Source organism: Colobus angolensis, unplaced genomic scaffold (genome assembly GCF_000951035.1).
Source record: "Colobus angolensis palliatus isolate OR3802 unplaced genomic scaffold, Cang.pa_1.0 Scaffold85, whole genome shotgun sequence".
Lineage (NCBI taxonomy): Eukaryota > Metazoa > Chordata > Mammalia > Primates > Cercopithecidae > Colobus > Colobus angolensis.
In genome coordinates this window covers 2,609,649-2,628,898 of record NW_012122376.1, presented here as the reverse complement: position 1 = coordinate 2,628,898, position 19,250 = coordinate 2,609,649, and the positions used below count along the sequence as shown (strand labels likewise).

At 43.3% G+C, this 19,250-nt stretch overlaps 1 protein-coding gene across 1 annotated transcript in view; it reads right to left on the bottom strand.

Annotated features, from left to right (window-relative positions):
* Positions 1–19,250, bottom strand: part of ADAM12 (ADAM metallopeptidase domain 12) — a 325,280-nt gene that overhangs the window by 132,208 nt on the left and 173,822 nt on the right. Inside the window, exon 4 of the mRNA XM_011930297.1 lies at positions 15,941–16,019. Coding sequence (XP_011785687.1) covers positions 15,941–16,019 — 79 coding nt within the window. The remainder of the gene's footprint in view (positions 1–15,940; positions 16,020–19,250) is intronic.

Here is a 19,250-nt window from a genome sequence, read left to right as displayed (position 1 = left end):
GAAGTACAAGTCCAACTTCATTCTTCGGCATGTGGACAGCTAGTTGTTTCAGAACCATTTGTTGAAACACCTACCCTTTTTTCTATTGAATTGTCTTGGTGACTTTCTCCAAATTGTTTTCTTTTGGTACCATTCTTTTCTCAAAAGTTTCTTGGTTATCATTCCCCATTTTCTCTTCAGATGAATTAAAGAATCCAATTTTAAGCTACACAATAATCCATTGAGATCTCAGTTTGTATTACACTGAAGTATAGGTCAGTTTGGGAGGAACTGATATTTTCACAATAAACAGTTTTTCTATTCTGTACATGGTAAGCAGGCCTCTCCTTTTAACAAGGTCATTTTTATGTCCTTTAGTCTAGTTTTAGATTTTTTTTTCCATGTGGTGATTGGAAAATTTTTGTTAAGCTTATGCATAGATATTGTATAGATTTGCTGCTATCATAAATAGGATCTTTTTTTCCTATTTTGTCTTACATATAATTATTTTTAATGTGAAGGAAAGCTTTTGATTTTGCAAGTTGGTCTTATATTGGGTACTTTTGCCACACCATCCTATCAGTTTATCAGTTTGTAGCATATCTTTTTTCTATGTTGCTGATTATATCAATTGCAAACAATGAAAGTACCATGGGCTCCTTTTTGGATCCTTCATGCAACACTGAAGAGTGAAATGGCTAGGTGTGCAGGGGCCATGGCAGGAGAGGACTTGCCTACAGAGGGAAAGCACGTGCAAAGATAGTGGGTGCTGGGGGTGGGGAGTGACATTCAGGGGTGGGGTTAGTTCTGCTGGGCTGGAAGATTCAGGTGCAGAAGTGTAGCTCTCACAGTGTCCTGTTCCTCCCCCAGAGAACCTGCCATCTTCAATAAGCATGTGGCTTAGGAAAGGATGCACCAGGCTTCCACCCAGGCCATCGGGGAGGGCAAAAACCTTGCTACCAGTTCACCTCCTTAGCTTTTGTGTGACATATATTTTGAATGGCTCCAGGGTCCTCTCACTCTAGATAACTCTTAGTTGGGTATGTAGGGGAAGTGTGATAATTCTCTTACTATGAGGGGGTTATATAATTGGATCATAATGCTCTGGGGCATCAGGGGGATCCTAGTACCTTCCCAGGCTGGGCTTCACTGGTAGGGATTTTAGCCTTGGGCACATGGCAGGCATCAAAGTGGAAGACGATGCAGAAAGTGAAAGGTTGGCAGCTGCTGTTAGGATTTCGGCTGCTTAAGGTAACCAGAGTCACTGGGTTTTGACTGTCACAGATCTTTGGGGTCACATACATTACAGAATTTCCTCCATTTTAGAGGAATGTGAAACGCTGCTCTAAGTAGCTAAATACTGGTTAAAAAATTGAAAACCAAATGGTGACAATAATTTTAATTACTGACCTCTGAAATTTCAAGCTCATTTACACTCAATCTCAATTTATTTTTAATAGATTATTTATTAAATGTACTTTCAAATTAAATACACAGATATATAAGCTCGTTAAAGCATGAGCTTAGGACAAATTAGTATCAAATTAATTTCCAGTTCAACAACTCAGCTGAAGTATTGCTTATGAAGGAGGAGGGGGGTGGATTTTAGCTCTCATAAACTGTTGCTTAAAGTAAACAATCTCAGTCATTAGTAGAGTTAACAATGGATTTCCAGCTTTAACATCACTTTTGTATCACCTTCAGACAGTTGACTAACAAGTCCATTGTTCATTCCTGACAGTGATTAACTTCTTAGATTACTGATCATAATTATTAGAACTCCAAATTCTAGATTTTCCGAGGCAATGACAATTTTATGAAATTTAATTTTTTTCAATATGTCTCATTAAATGTTTAAACAAATGTGTTTTAGTTTTTATAACATAAGTCAACACACAGATAACTTCACAACTCAGCAAAACATGGTTGTTACACCATGTATCACGTGGTTGGTTGGGAAATTTGATTATGGGGAGTGGAGGAGACGCAGTCTTCAACCCCTGGGGTTGGGGGGTGACCCTCTTAGTGACAAAGGCAGATAGAGAGTACAAGCTACCTCACCACTGGTGGCCAGCAGTGGCTGCTCAAGACAAACTCCAGGTGAGTGTGTGCCCTGCCCAAGGGCGCACCTCTGAGTGCACTGATGCTAAAAGGTGGGCACCAACCAGGCTTGTGGGTTCACAACATTTGGTTTGTTGGGTCTGAATATGCACACCAGAAAGAGACCCAGCAGGGAGCCATCATGCCTAAGAGGGTATTGCGCCCCAGGGTCCCCTGACCTGTTGATCACCACATGGCCCTTACCAGCCAGCTGTGGCCACAGTCCTCTGCAGACCTTCCGACACTGCATCCCTGTTCCTCACTCTGATTGCCTCAAGGGCGCCAAACTGTATAGCCTCTTTGTCTCTAAAGACATTGTCTTGTGTCTCTAAAGACACTGCCAAACAAGACATGGTCCCACTAGGCCAGGCCGTCTTTGCCTAGTTCTGCTGATCCAAGACATTCTATTTCTACCAACAAAACACAACACAGAAAAAGAGCCCCAAACATGCATAACCACAAAATTACATCTTTTCCTTTTCAAAAAACCTCTAACCATGTATTTTATATACTTATTACTTAACCTAATGCATTTTCCCACTCCAGTAGAACAACTTTTCCTTCTGTTTAATGCTATCAATCAAATATAATGGTGGGTAAGAGGAAGATGGAATAAGAACTCTTGAACTTGAAAATTGGTAGCCCTTAACTCTACGCCATGTGGGAAGTAAAATCAAACGTCTGTTACTCAACTCTCAGTGGACTAGAAGGAAAGGCATTTTACATGCTTAAGTGGTAACAAAGATGGCTTGACCTTGCGATTAGAAAGGAATGCTACCAGACAAAGTCTGTTAGGGAGTATGCCAAATGAAAATTATTCTGAATGCTTTCTTTAGGGGAACTTTGTAGGGTCTTCCCAGACTCCTTGCCATATGCAATGTGCCAAACTATCTTGATTTAGTGCTTGAATCACACAATGTTTTAGCCAGAAGGAAGCTTTGGGCCATCTAAGGCCAACCTTTCTCTTTTAGCCAGTCCCTTCCCTGAATAGATGGGAAACCAAGGCCTAAACCATCAAAGGTCACAGAGCTGGCTAATGGTAGGGCAGGAACTAAAATCCAGGCCTCTCAACTCCAGGCCAGATGCTTCCCTCCATACCTGGCAGTCAGAAACATGAGTTTCTCTCTCTTTTAGAAAAGAAAAGCTGCCGGGACCAGCTCAGTCGGGGAGACCCTAACCCAGTGGCACTAGAGGAATTAAAGACACACACACAGAAATATAGAGGTGTGGAGTGGGAAATCAGGGGTCTCACAGCCTTCAGAGCTGAGAGCCCTGAACAGAGATTTACCCATGTATTTACTGACAGCAAGCCCGTGATAAGCGTTGTTTCTACAGATTATAGATTAACTAAAAGTATTCCTTATGGGAAACAAAGGGATGGGTTGAAATAAAGGAATGGGTTGGACTAGTTATCTGCAGCAGGAGCATGTCCTTAAGGCACAGATCCCTCATGCTATTGTTTGTGGTTTAAGAATGTCTTTAAATGGTTTACCCGCCCTGGGTTCCTTGCCTTCATTCCGATAAACCCACAACCTTCCAGCATGGGTGTCGTGGCCATCACAAACATGTCACAGTGCAGGAGACATTTTCTTTATGGCCAGTTTTGGGGCCAGTTTATGGCCAGATTTTGGGGGGCCTGTTCCCAACAAAAAGTTATCACCTACAATCCATACATGGGTGGAATGCTTTTCCTGAGTGCTGCGGAGCCTCATTACAGTGTCACTCACGGCATCATAGCAAAGTGAAGTCATTCCCAAACTCAGAGAAAAGCCCATAAATAGGAGGGGGTCCAAGGGTGGGTGAGCGAGCATATATGTGTATGGGTGTATGTGTGTCTCCAGGTGCATATGTGTGTATACATGGGCATGTGTGTATATTTGTGTGTGTGCATGTGCATGGATGTGTATGTATATGGGGTGTATGGGTGTGCATGTATATATATGCATGTGTGCATGTGTATATGGTGTGCATGTGTGTATGTGTGTATATGGTGTGCATGTGTGCATGTGTGAATATACATGTGTGTATATGGTGTGTATGTGTGTATATGCGGTGTATGGTGTGCATGTGTGTATATGTGTGTGAATATGGTATGTATGTGTGTATATGTGTGTGAATATGGTGTGCATGTGTGTATATGTGTGGATATGGGTGTGCATGTGTGTATATGTATGTGTGTATATGGGTATGCATGTGTGTATATGTGGGCACATGTGTATATTTGTGTGTATGTGCATGTGTGTGTATGTATATGGGAGTGGGTGTGTGTGTGTATGTATGTGTGTATATGGTGTGCATATGTGTATATGTATGTGCATATATGGGTGTGCATATGTGTATATGTGTGCCTGTGGGTATGTACGTGTATATGCATTGTGTGTATATGGGTTTGTGTGTATGTACATGCATGTCTGTTGCCAGCCTGCATTTCAGCATGACTGCAATCAGGTCCTTGTTTCCCTGCATGCAAGCCCCAACATACTATATGTTTGCTTGAGAATAAAACAAGGTGACAATGCATTTGAGCAAAGAAAAAGTGACTTTCCAGCTCTGTGTGTTTCTATAACTGGGCTACATCACACTTAGTCCTGAGAGTGTGCAGGGCAGGATCGGGAAGCAATAAGTCACCACACCCATCCTCCAAGGATCTCTGCTCCCATGTCCATAAGAAGAACCATGTCTGGTTAAAAGACTATAAAGAACTAACCTCAGGGGCCCCTGAAATCATTTTGCTCTGCTACAATTCTGCAGACAGAACAAACGCTTACAAAATCATGTTCACAGTCTTTGAGACCTCCAGGCAAACTGGGCCTGGGAACAGCACGTCTGCAATAGTGAGATCACTAGATCCATCCAGAATTGGAAATCCTGGGGTTGAGTCTTGGAGTCTCAGTTTTTAATCTGTGTAATGGGACAGGCACTTAGTTGTCCAGAGCTTTGTGGATCAAATGAACATGACATGGGGATGCAATTCATAAAATACAAGGCATTATTACAAATCTGGAATATGAACGTAAATATTTTAAACCCACTCTGCTGTAAGCTCTATTTTCCACCTGCTATTTTCCTCTACACTGACCCATTGCTCAGTGTATTTTTGTTGAATGAATGAATGAATGAATGAATGGATATGCATGAGAGAAACTGACCCATTAGAGAGAAGGGAGGGTTATTTGCTTATACCCTGTCACTTGGCTCTAACTCCCAACTGCAAATCTTCTTGGATATTGTGTGAAAATGCACATGAAGGGGTTAGCAGGGGCAGGGGTCAGAAGACCTATGGGGCCATTTGCAATTTGATGGAGACACACAAGCCTGAACAACTCAGTTATCAGCATGTTCATCTACCTTACTCTCAGCTACATCCTTCTCAGCTTCTCATCTGTTCTCAGAATCTACAAGAGATTTCAGAAGGAACACATGGTACAGTATGGGGAAGAAATGCTGTGAAATGATCACTGGCATAGCAGTGGTCATGGCTGGCTCACTTCTCCAAAGCCCTGACTCCGTGCCAGGCTCGGTGTCTGTTTCATTGTCACATCCCACAGCTGATTAAGTGCTTGAGCTGGGATTTGAACCTGGGTAGTCGGACTCTGGCTTGGGATCCTAACTGTGGCGTATACTGTCTCTAGACAGAAGGTCTGTCTTAGAGCCTGCCCTTTCCTGACAATTTTATGGAAGAAAAGTCACCAAAACAGTGAGTTCCTCTGGGAACATGGGTTTGCCCCTTGCATTGTTTGACTCCCAGAGCATCTCTGTTATGGGCACATCATGTCATATGTTGTTAGAGTGTATGTTCCCTGAGGACAGGGGCTGCATTCTCCCTTCCGCAGACTTGCCACAGAGTAAGGATGTTTACTGGTCTGAGTTCGGTTGGGCCTTGGAGTGATGCACTTAGTGAATCTCCAGAGGCCTGTTCTGGCCTCTCCTCTCCTCATATTCCAGGACTTTGGTTCAGCTGAACATACTCTGCTCTCCCCCAAGAGCATTCTCTAGGTGTCTCTCATTGTAAATGAATGCCACCCCCTTCCCCAATCCACCCCATTGCAGTTTTATAGACTAATTTCATTACAACAAACACTATAGCCAGAAACGTATAACCGAGACTCAGTGTTTTGTTCCAAGTGAACTGGAGGCGTGTAGCACAGCATATAGGAGCTGAGACTCTCCCATCCAAGAGCTACCCAGGCCTGACCCTGCTTAGCTTCCAAGATCAGACAAGATCAGGCTCATTCTGGGTAGGATGGCCTCAGACTAGGAGCTCAGATTCTAGAGTCAGACTATTTGGGTTTGAATCCTTATTAACTGCAGGTGTGGCCTAGTTATTTAATCCCTCGAGGTCTCAGTATTCTCATCTGGGTATAAAGATAGCAAAAACTGATCTTTGGTGAAGATCAAACAACAGAATATATAAAACGTTCTGTGCACAGTGTCTTGCCTATTGTCGATATTTACTCAATGTTGGCTACCGCATTGGACACTCAGTAAACATTTGTTGAATAAGTGGATGAATGAATGAGTGAATAAACACACACATGCGTGAAAAGGTAGGGGCTGTCACCATTGTGGAAGATGATACTGGCCTAAGAAATTTGAGTTTGATTGAGGAGGCATTGGGGGAAGCTGCTGATGATTTAGGAGGATCAAAATGTAAATGCAATCTTGTGACATAAATAGAAAGATGTTTTGGAAGGATCATTCAGGCAGGAGTGGGGTCTGGATTAAAGCTAGGTGAGATTGGGAGTGGGGAGAAAAAGTCAGGCGGCTAAAACATCTTCCAGCTGTGAGGAAGGGAGGGCCTGAGCTGGTGCAGCCATGTGACGGTGGACAGGAAAGGGTGTGGAATGTGCTATGGAGGTAGGAGTCACCACGGGACCTGGGTGAAGACCCAGGGGAGAGAAGGCACTGGTGTTGAGTGCCTCGGCCAGTGGGACAGCAGAGCAGCCTGTGAGGGAGAGGCAGGCAGGGAGAACTGGTGAGTTAGGTATGTGTGGAATACAGCAACAGCAAGGAAATTCAATCCATTCTCAATGATGTTTTAAGAATACGATGATGGGCCTGGCTTGTGGAGTCCTAGTTAGGGAGGGGGAGTCAGACTAACAGGATTGGGGGAAAGCAAAATGAAGAAGCAGATAAACTATAAGTCTGCCTTTCTTCATGGTCCAATACACATACCCCTCCTGTACACATAACTCACAATCTTCCTGTGCTCAGGTATCACCAGACCCCCAGCTGATAGAAAATTGCAAGTTTGTTCAATGCAACCTTGGTGTTATCAATATTGTACAAAGCTCTCTTCAGCACACCACACAAGCACCATCCTATAAAATCTCCAGCAAGCCTTTGTCTCCCTGCAGTCAGCTCCTCTCTTGCTGGCCTGCCCATTGCTCCTTTGCAATGTATTTTTCTATGATCTCTAATAAATCCCCCTTTCTTTACCTACAACTGTCTTGGTAAATTCTTCTTACTCCAATGCTGCTGGCTCAGATAGCCACTGCCCACCTGCAACAGCACTTACACTTGATACACTTACGAGATGTGCACGATCTCTTTCCCCTTCCCTCCAGAATTATCTTTTCATCTCTGTTAGATGCTGTCTAATTGTAATGAATTGTGGTTAACTCCTGACATTCATCACCCTAATGTGTTTAGTCCAAGCCAGTTGTAGAAGATACTATCCCTTTCTGACAATCAGTAGTTGCCATGGAAATGAATGGGATGTCACCCAAACAATACTTTTGGCCAAAATATTAGATTCTATCCTCACCTGATGGTCCAGGCTCAGTTCATCTCAGCTGGTCTCCTTTGACACTATCAAAGCAAATGCTCTATATTTTTTCCAGTGAGAAACATATACCACGAATGAAACTTTTTTGGGTCCTGATCAGGTCCAGGGGTGAGACACTTTTTTCTTCCTTTCATTCCATGCACCTGGCCTCTGCTGCCATCTCCTCTCACCTGGGCTTCAGGCTCTTCCACAAGAGGCCCCTGCCTGACCCTGACAGGGCAGGGGACCCTCCCCCTCCCCTCCTGTTCGCTCTGACTACTGAGCAATTTCATGCTGGAGCCAGGGGGTGCTTTTCAAAGCCCAAACATAGTCATGACACGCCTTGGGGAAGGCCTTTTAGTGGCCTCCTGATGTTTCTCTGTCACAACCAAGGCTGTCACCATGGTCTTCAGGTCCTATACGCTCTGACTTTCATCAGCTTCTAAACACTTCCTTCCCCTTCCCTGCCACCCCAGGTAAAACTCAGCATCAGCCTGGAATGTTTCTCCTCCTGTCCCCCGGTTCATACCTCCTCAGCCTCCAGCTGTTGGTTCACATGTTCCTTTCCCTGTAAAGCCTTCCATGATCCCTCAGACCAGATTAGGGCCCCGTAGCCTTTCCTTTGGTGCACTTAGCCCAGATGTTAATTATGTTTGTGATTACCAGGATAAGGGCAGTCTTCTTCCTCTAGCCTCCCCCCACCCATGGGTTCCCTTGTCTGTTTTTAATCCCTGCTGTGTTCTCAGTGTAAAGGGGCATGTGAACAGGTCACGGTGCTTGGTTGACAACATGCATGTAACAGACGAACGTATTCCCTCCAAAGCACTGACAGCATCTAGCCTTTCTGGGGGCCTCTGCCAGCCTTTCCCAGAGCTGTCTTTTGGCATGTAAACAGCAGAAATGTCACGCGGATAGTCTCCCACAGATCTTATTAAAAGTAACAATATAAAACACAATCTCCCCTTAGATGTGGTCAGCAAAGGATAAAGCCACAAATATTTCATCCTGTCAGGACAGTCGAGAAAAAAGATGTGATTAACTCCAAAATTAAAATCAGCCACTCTTCTGAGTCAACCAGCTTATACCAATTGTTGAGATATTTAAAAAAAAAAAACAAAAGCACTATACGCTATAGCCAACAAAAAGTGGTTCTTATTTTATATATAATTTTAAATTTAGGAAAATTCACTGTGTGCTGACTTTAGCAGATAAGGAGATGAGTCAGCAAATTTCTTTTTGTTTTCCAGCCTGATTCAATAAAAACAAAACCCTAAAATCTGCGTCTGGGTCCTCACCACGAAAAACAACACAAGGCCTCGGACTCTCCTTAAGGGGCTCCTGCTGGAAGGACCAGCTGTTCTGGGCTGTGGGTTTTACTTAGTGAACAACATTGTTCACTACCCATCTTTACTGTAACAAGGCTGACTGCTTGGAAAGGCATTCAAAGGAATGAGGAAAGGGAACAACTGGGTTAAAAGAAAAGTCACCATTTTTCTAATTATAAAAGCAACATGTGCTTGATGCTTCTGGAGATTTGGGGGTGCCAATTAATCTATCTTTCAGTTGCTTCTCCTAGTGGAGATAATCCACAGAGTCAGATGAAGATCAAAATACAGCATCAGCTTAATGACTGCCAAAAAAAGAGGCTTTGGTATATTCTGGAGAGGATACTAGTTTAGGCCTAGACAGTAGAGAGGCTTCCTGCAATTTCCAACTTCCGTCCTCCCCACACCCCAACCTCTTTCCCCTTCTTCCCAGCCAAAGCCTCAGGACCCATCTTGGGGAAGGTGGAGATGAGGAATGCTGCTGCCTAGAGGACTCCGTGGAGGGAGGGAGGGGCAAGTCTTACCCACTACTGACTTCAAGGGCTGCCCAACACAGGGGCTGCAGCCACTCCCCAGTTAGCAGGGACCAGAGATTTTCAGGGCCTGTCTCTCTCTTCCCACCCTCTTCCCTGTAAAGAGACAGTTCCATGGGGAGGACTAGGGGAAGAGGAGGGGAATGGAGCAGACTTTCACCCTTTCACACAGTCACCACATGGAAAAGGAGGAGAGGAAAAATGTGAGCCCCTGCTCCTGTGCACATGTGAATCAGAGAACCCAGAAAAGCACAGAGTTCCACACCACATGGAGACAACCACTATCAATATCTTGGAGCCCTTCCATCAGGGCTGTTTACTAAGATGCCTGGACATGTAGCCTTCAGCTTTTGCAATCCAAATCCCAAACAGATCTGGCAGCTGTTGAACCCCTGTTTCTCTAGTCCTGTATTTCTTCGCCTTCTCACTTATTGCATTTTTCCTCCCAAGTGAGAAAAAAGGGGAAAAAGTACTGTGATTGTGAATATTGAGTATCAACTTGATTGGATTGAAGGATGCAAAGTATTATTCCTGGGTGTGTCTGTGAGGGTATTGCCAAAGGAGATTAACATTTGAGTCAGTGGACAGGGAGAGGCCCACCCATCCTCAATCTGGGTAGGCACTATCTAATCAGCTGCCAACATGGCTAGATTAAAGCAGGCAGAAGAATGTAGAAGGATTAGACTGGCTGAGTCTTCTGGCCTTCACCTTTCTCCTGCACTGAATGTTTCCTGCCCTTGAACATCAGACTTCAAGTTCTTCAGCTTTTGGACCCTTGGACCTACACCATTGGTTTGCCAGGGACTCTTGGGCCTTCAGCCACAGACTGAAGACTGCACCATCGGCTTTCCTACTTTTGAGGTTTTGGGACTTGGACTGGTTTCCTTACTCCTCAGCTTGCAGATGGCTTATTGTGAGGCCTTATCTTGTGATCGTGTGAGTCAGTACTCCTTAATAAACTCCCCTTCCTATATACATCTATCCTATTAATTCTATCCCTCTAGAGAACCTTGACTAATACAAATGCCTAAGAAAAAGAAAACTAGTATGGGAGATTGAAACAGAATGCACAAAAGTATTCAAATAACTTTGGAAGCATATTTTACACGTTCTAGAGATGTCCGTATTAGACAAGCACTGTTCACCATCATTGACCGTGGCCGTTGGGAAAACTGGAGCCTATTGTGGTATTTCTAAAATCTCTCTTTTCTGTTTCTTTCTGAAATAACAATTTACACTGTGGAGACAGCCTTAGTGCTGAGTCTAAAAACATATTTTAAATGAGATCTTAGTGGGGTAAAAAGAGAACAAAAATGTCAAATATGAACTCATGACCCTGCCTATCACTTATATATGAGGTTGATCCACATATATACTTTAGGACTCCATCTTTCTCTGTACTCTAGGTTCTTATATTTCCATCTGCCTACAGAACACCTTTACTTGGTTGTCCTATGACAAACACAACACTGACAAACCAAGACTCATCTCCTCTGCCTTCCAGCCAACAACTGCTCCTTAATGGTACCAGTGAGAAACAAATTGCCCATCCAACGGCTTAAGTGGAAGAGAAAGGCCCACTGATGACACCTCCCCTACCCACTATCCCCTGATCCTGTCTCCTTTGACTTCCCAAGCACTCTTGACTCTGGCCAATTGCTGACCATTCCAAGGCCCACTTTTGTAGACAAAATTTTCAGTAACTACAATGGACCCGTAAGAAATCTTCCTGTCTTCTGTCTACCAATATTCCTACCCATCTTTCTTCCATTCTGTCATCAGAGACCCTTTCTAAACTGAACAGGCCATTCTGCTGCATGAGAACTTCCTATGGCTCCCAATTCTCAATAGGTAAAGTTGAAACTCTTTAGTATTGAAAGGTTTCATCCCCATCATGCTCTTCTTCTTTGCCCACTTTTAAAAACCCAGATTAATGTTACTTCCTTAGTGAAATGGCCTCCAAAGAATTAAAATCAGTCACAATTAAAATACCACAATGGTATTTTGTACACTTCTCCTATCATAGTAATTATATTAAAACATGTTTTTTAAATGTCTTTAAAATGCTCTGTGCCTCTCCAGTAGAATTTATATGCTGAGGAATATATTTTAGTCAGCCTATCTCCCCATAGCCTAACAGTGTCTGCAAACAGGAGGTGCTGAATAAATGTTTGCTGAGTGAATAGATGAAGAAATCAATGTTACATGGCATCACCTAAGACAATGCAATGCTAGATGGATAATTTTATTAAAAAACTAGTATATGCAAGATGCTATGTGAGGCTCTATGGGAGTAGGAAACGGATAGATAGCATTCCCCACTCACAAAAGCTATTATAATCTCTATAAGAAACAGTATAGGTTATCATAAAAGAAATACTATCAGTTATAATACTTTTAATCTGAAGATATTAATGGATTGAATTACCTTAGTAGATATACTAATATTGAACTATCCTTGCATTCTTCAGTTAAGTATAATTTGGTCAGAAAGTATTTTAAAAATATGTACTGGATAGGGTTTGTAAAGTTTACTTAGGATTTTTGCAACTATGTCCATAATTGAAACTAGTCTGTAGGATTCATTCTGTGCATGCTCTTTTTCTTGTTTTAGTAGCTCCTTCCACCCCCTCCTTTAAAGAAATTATTCTTTTTTTCTCAGGAACTATTTGTTTCTTATATGTTAGCTAAAACTCACCTGTTAAATCATTTGAGTCTGATCTTATTTTTGTAAGTAAATATTAAAAATACTATTAAAAATTTAATTTCTTCATATAGTTATATTTAAACTTTCCTCCTTCACCTTGAACCAGTGTTAACAATTTTACATTTTTAAGAAAATGGTTAGTATTGTTCACAACACTCTTGTGATTTAAAAAATCTCTGAATAACAATACTTATATCCCTCTTTGCATTCTTAATATTATTTACTTAGGAATTCTTTCTTTCTTAATTAATTTTGTAAATGTTTTGTCCATTTTATGAATATTTTCAAAGCATCAGCTTTTGATTTAATTTATCTTCTCTCTTGAGTTTTTTTTTTTGGGGGGGGTCCTTTCTTTTCATTAATTTCTGCTCATTTAAAAAATCTTCATTTCTGAGAGAGGTATATTTAAATCTCCCACTCTGTGAACGTGTCCAGACATTTTCAGTGACTTGCTTTATGAATTAAGCTTATCAACTTTACATCTAGAGACTTTCCTTTTGAGGAAAAATTGAAAGATGTTGTCTATATTGAAAGTTTTTTTGGTAACCTTCTAGGAACCAAAAAAGCTTTAGTCAATAATGTCTAATCTTTAATGGTTTTTTGTTTTGTTTCAGATTTTAAGAAATCCTTTCATTAGGAGCTGGGCTAAAGCTTAGTTCTAGATGAATCTATATAATTAGATTTAAAAGTTATATCTGGATTCTGTCATTTATGGCTTTATATATTTTGAGACAATTTTGCTAGCATATACAGTTTCAAAATTCTTTTACTACCCTTCTAAACTGCTCCTTTTATCATTACAGAATTACCCTATTATCCCTATTCATGTCATTTTTGCCTTAAGGTCTAGCTTCTCTGATGTTACCACTACAGCAGCTTTTTTTTTTTTTTTGGATTAAGATTTGTCTACAATATCTTTTTCCATTCCTTTTCTTTGTTTTCACAACCATTTTGTATTTTGGGTGTGAATCTTGTAAAAATGAGGCAGCTGGATTTTATTTTAAATTCTATGCAGATTATCTGTTTTCATTTTCACAGAGAGATTCCATCTATTTACATATAATGAGATTAATATGTTGACTCATTTTTATCTTACTATTTTATGATTTTTCTATTCTTTACATAGTTATACTTAAAATTGCAAGACACGCTCTTATCAAAATCTAAAGTTAATCAGCATGTCTATTATTCTCTAGCACAATACAAATTCTTAAACCATTTTAAATCTATTAGCTCATCTGGTTTTAAACCACCCAAATTTGGTCACTGTTGTAACAGTTATTTTAAGAAGCTTATTTAAATTTATTCACATGCATTATTTTGCTTAGTGGTGCCTCTGACTTCCTGTCCTTGCCCGTTGGTGATCAGTTTCCTTCCTACTGAGCTATTCTTTGTTAGTTATCCTTTGGTCGATACCTTCGTTGGAATCTGAGGGTAGTAAATTCTCTCATCTTTGTATGAAAATGTCTATTTCATTTTTATTCTTATAAAATAATTAATGAATATAGGATTGAGACTGACAATAATTGTCCCTTAGTTCTCAAGTTTTAATTGCATAGTTACTAATGAAAAGTTTGTTGTTGGTTTAGTTGTCACTATTTTGTACAAATCTCTCTTTTGCCTCAAGTGGTTTCAAGAGTTCATCTTTGGTGTTCTGCATGTTCATCATAAGCTGTCTTGGAGTGTGTTTAGTTTAGTTATTCCTCCTGCTTGACTTGGTGGATTTTCTTCAAGACTCATGTCTTTCCTCAATTCAGGGACAGGCTCGTCACATTCTGATTAAACACGGCTTGCTTCCTGTGAGTGTTTTAAAATTTTATGTGTTCTCATTGTGGAATTTCTATTAGACCCATTCTGTTTTTTTAATTTTTCTTCTCTGATTTTTCTATTATCTCTTATGTTCTCAGAGGTCCTAATTCTTGTTTCTCTTGTCTACTGATGCTTGCGTACAATGGCTTTTTGCATTGTGTGGCTTGTAATTTTGATTTGGGGCTCATCTTTAATATTTTTATTACTTTTTCTTCCATGAGGGTATCTCATGTTATCTGGGTTATAGAAATATTCCTACAGAACTATTTTGGGTTGGCTTAGGCCTGGGCCCGTGGGAGTTTCACTGATGTGGGACCAGTTTTGAGGTCAATATCTTGACTGGGAATTCCATTCCTATGCTGGCATTAAAAATTTGGACACAGGCCCAGACTATTCCCAACATCCACACATGAGACTAACTGGGGTTTCACTGTCTTCATTTTTTATGAAATCTTTTTTCAATCCAAGACACCTGGCAAACAATTCTTCCTCCCAGCCCCCATCCCTGGATTGGAAGAGTTCTTTTTGTCTCTTTTTCACAGAGGAAAGCAGCTCTCCTGGGGATCTGGCTTTTGTGGGACTCTCAGTTGCAAGTGGTTACTTCTCTTTTCCCAAACCCAAGCACCAGGCCCTCTTGCTGGGTCTTGAATAGCCCTTTTGGTTTTTGAATAGAACTTCGGTGAGCCCCCAATCACTAGCCAGGGCTCAGGAACAACATCCCCTCTTTGTTTCTGCCTCTTGGGGATTTTGCTGACTCTCGTTTGAGCTTGACCAGGCATTAGCAAAAATTCTTAAATGTTTATATTTTATCCAGGGTTTCCATGTGTTTTCTTTGGGCTGGGAGAGCTACAGCAGCTCATTCCACCAAGTCCCTGGAAGGCTGCAGGTATCAGCTTGTAAGTGCCAAGTGTCAAACAAGTGATAAAGAAAAGTGTTGGCGTCACGCAGAGAAGGGAGGAATCACTGTAGACAATAATGGCTATTTGACAAGTTTCAATGATAAGGGATAAGGGTAAAGCCTGCCTCTAGCTCATCCTTTTTCAAATAAATACCCACAGCTCTTTAAAACAAGTAACCTTCCTCCTTCCCAGAGGGCAGCGACTCTGTCTTTTTCTCTCTGAAACCCCATATTCACATGTGGGACAGATCACAGAGAGTACACAGTAAACATCTGTTAAAGCAACAAATAAAGTGAGCATTTTGTCCGGACACAGCTAAAAGTTCAAATACCAGAAACACTGCCTGAGAGGTGATAAATGTCATGTTACAGTAACACACATGATATAGAATCGTATCCACATTGTGGATACATTCAGAACAGGTTAAGCAGAATCAGTTTTCTTTTAAAGTTCTTTAAGGTGCCTCAGAATTTAATGTAGCCAAGTTCAGTCCAGGCATGGCTGCCTTCCAAGCCATCTCTAACTGGCTAGGTTTTCTAAAAAGGATTTGCTCAAATGAGCATCCATAGTCCTTGGAAGGTGGTTTCAAGGTCAGCCCCGCCATAAAACCATTCCCTCAAGGGCTGTCTGCGCGCATACCTGGCCAAGGCTGGTGTTTTGGAGTTACAATGGAATGCCTACCACTAAGGGACACACCAGCATTTCTTGGGGCCTAAGCTAAGAATCTGGGCATGTGATTTTGCTCCGAATAAAATGGCTACAAAGTTTAAGCACAGATCCAATGGTGTAAGATTATGGTGATCCCAACGTGCCAGAATTACCGTGTAATTTCGAGCGAGGGAGACATCAGTACCATCTTGCAGATAGTGGGTTTCCGTGAAACTGCTGGCAATGAGACCTCTGTGGAAAAATAAAAACACCATAGAAAGATGAGTGCACAATTGCATTGATACATTGTTGTGAATGTCTCCGCGACAGGGTAGCAAGATTGTGGCCTCCTTTTTTTTTTTTTTTTAACAGATAATCCAAGCAGGCTCCCATTAGGGCTTTCCTGGTTTAGGTTCTCCAGGGAGAATTCAGAGGAGACTCAGACAACAGAGTCAGATAATGCGTCCTTGGAACAATAGCCCACACACTCAATGTGCAGCCCTCCCTCTCTCCCTTCCTCCCACTTCATTTCTTCATGCACACACCTGGGTGCACACACTTGCAAATGCACACATGTGTGCACACACATATATACTCTTCCATGAATAGTACAGGCAGATATCTAATTTGGGAAAACCTCCCGCCTGGAAGTCACAGGCTCTGTCAACTGGGATCAATGGTTGAGCCACCCACTGGGAAAATCATTCTGATCCACTGCAGTGCCCCTGCTGGCTCCCCCGCAGGTGAGAGAACCGGCTGACAATATTGAAAGGTCACAGAAGAGATTAGAACAGTCTGCACACCCTGAAATATTGAATTTCTAAGATCAATTGAAAGGAGGAGGAAACTGCCTGTTTATTCTAACTATTAATAAAACTGTATGCAGTCTACCAGAACTTCATTAAAGATTGCAAAGCACACGGGTTACTTAGGTTTTAAATTATTTTCCAGCGTCTTACATAACACGCACTATTTTATCCCGCTCAACACAACCGCAGGAAGTATTTCCTGTGTAACTACCGCTGCCAGGTGCTAGCTGCTGGGTACAAAGACAAGCGGGAACAGCCCCGCTCTTGATGACACCATGAGCTGGTAGGGTGAAGCGTGACACAGAATCCAGCGTGAAGGCAGCGATCACGGAACAGAAACTGAGTCCTTCCGAGGCAAGAGAACAGAGTCTGGAGGCAGGGAACATAAGGTCGATTCATGCTGACGTTCTAGAACTAAGTCAAATGGAAACACTCCAGCTATGACGGGAAATATCCTCTCCATTTACATAGGGAGTACAGCCATTAAATGACTTTGTAACTTTACCTCATCCCCTTCATTTACATGGGGCGTACACCAAGTAACCAATGGAAACCTCTAGAGGGTATTTAAACCCCAGAAAATTCTGTAACGGGGCTCTTGAGCACCTATACTTGGGCCCCCTCACACCCTGTGGAGCGTAATTTCATTTTCAAGAAATCTCTGTCTTTGTTTGCTTCATTCTTTCCTTGTTTTGTTTGTGCATTTTGTCCAATTCTTTGTTCAAAACACCAAGAACTTGGACATCTTCCAGCAGTAACACTTCCGGGTGTGTGGATAAGCCGTGGGTGGAGCCTTCTGCAGGGGAAGGCTTTGCAGAAGGAGCCGACAACCGGGCCCTAACGATGCAGCAGGAGTCGGCCAGGCCCTGGAGGGGGTGGAAGGAGAGGGGAAATCCAGGCAGATAATGTCAAGGTCAGGATCTGAAAGGCCTGGAGTCTGGGGAGCTGCGCTGGTGGAAGACACAGAAAGGTCCTAAACAGAACCTGGGTTTTCTGTGTCTGGACAACAGGGAGTCAAGTGTTGCTTTAAATACTGAACTCTGGGGATGGTGAAGGTGCTGCCTGCCCTCTCCTGTCTTCAGAGAACACTCTTCACACCGTTCGGCTCTGTGTGGGGGTGGGAGGGCGGTTCCTTCACAGCTGATCCGGAGATGAACACGTGACCCAAGCTAAGCCCATCACCAATCTTCCCCAGAGCATGTTGAGCTGGGATGTCTGGGGAGGAGGCTTTCTTCGTTCTCAAGGCTCTGAGGATGTGGCCACCACCTCCACCCTGGTCCCTTACTTCAGGAGAATGCTGGTCAGAGAGAACAAAGCTGTCACCCTCAGGCAGGGACAAAAGGCAGGGAGAGGGAGACGGATCTGCTGCCCCTGGGGCCTGCTCCTCCACTCCTCCTCCTCCTAAGTCCCTCTCTTCTGCCTCCGCTGGCTGGAGCTGGGTTTTGCAACCAGAGTCTTGACCAGTATGGCAGGGAAGGAAAAGAAGTGGGAATGATGCAAATGTCAGAGATGAGAAGCACTTTCCTTACACAGTCAGAGTTCCTTAGACCCCCCTCCCAGTCAAATTCAAAACGGAGAGTCAGCTCCTTGTTTTACATGGATTGCAATATGTTGAGGATATGCCTGGCTTAAATCAGTTAGACCCTGATGGCAGGTCTCCGCTGCAGTCTACTTAACAGCGAGTGTTTGAGAGAGTATGTGGAAAACATAAAGCACAGACAGGCCCGCACACTCACTGGCAAAGGCTCCCGAGTGCTGCCCCTCACTCTCCTCAGCAGTGCACATGTCATGCCAGAGAAAGTTGCTTTACTTAGCAGCTTTGGCTTCTCAAACCCCTGTCTTCTAAGCTCACCTCCTCTGAGCTGCCAGAGGGGCTGCCTGGGCAGGCTCATTCACAGGGCACCCCAGCCCTGTCACACGGTCAGGAGCAAAGGAGAGGAAGAGGGGAGGGAGAGCAGGCAAGGCAGTGGGAAGATAACAGGGCCCTGAAGAGAGGAGTGTGAAGAAGGGGTGGTCCTTGGTCACAGGTAGAGAGCTCCAGGAGGGTGGAGGAGTCTGGCGATCTTGACAATGGAGCTGCAGCAGGTGAGCCCAGGTCAAGGGGACAGGAGAGGTGAACCAATCTTCCACAGCACAGTTCCAAAGGGAAGCAGAGAGGCAGGATGTGAAATCCAGAGATGGGACTTGAGGGGAATAACTGGAGGGATGGGGCTGAGAGGGGACATGGGCGAAGCTGCAGGGGAACAGGCAGAAGGATGCAGAGCACAGAGGGATACACACAACATGGGACAATGTGCAGAGCACAGGGAAATACACACAGCACAGGAGGATGCATGCAGCACAGGAGGACGCACAGAGCACGGGGGGAGGCACAGAGCATGGGGGGAGGCACAGAGCATGGAAGGGGGATGCACAGAGCACAGGGGGAGGATGCACAGAGCACAGGGTTAGGCACACAACATGGGGGGATGTACAGAGCATGGGGGGAAGCACAGAGCATGGGGAGGGGATGCACAGAGCATGGAGGGGGGATGCACAGAGCATGGGGTGAGGCACAGAGCATGGAGGGGGATGCACAGTGCACAGGGAGAGGATGCACAGAGCACAGGGGGAGGATGCACAGAGCATGGGGGGAATGCACAGAGCATGGAGGGGGGATGCACAGAGCATGGGG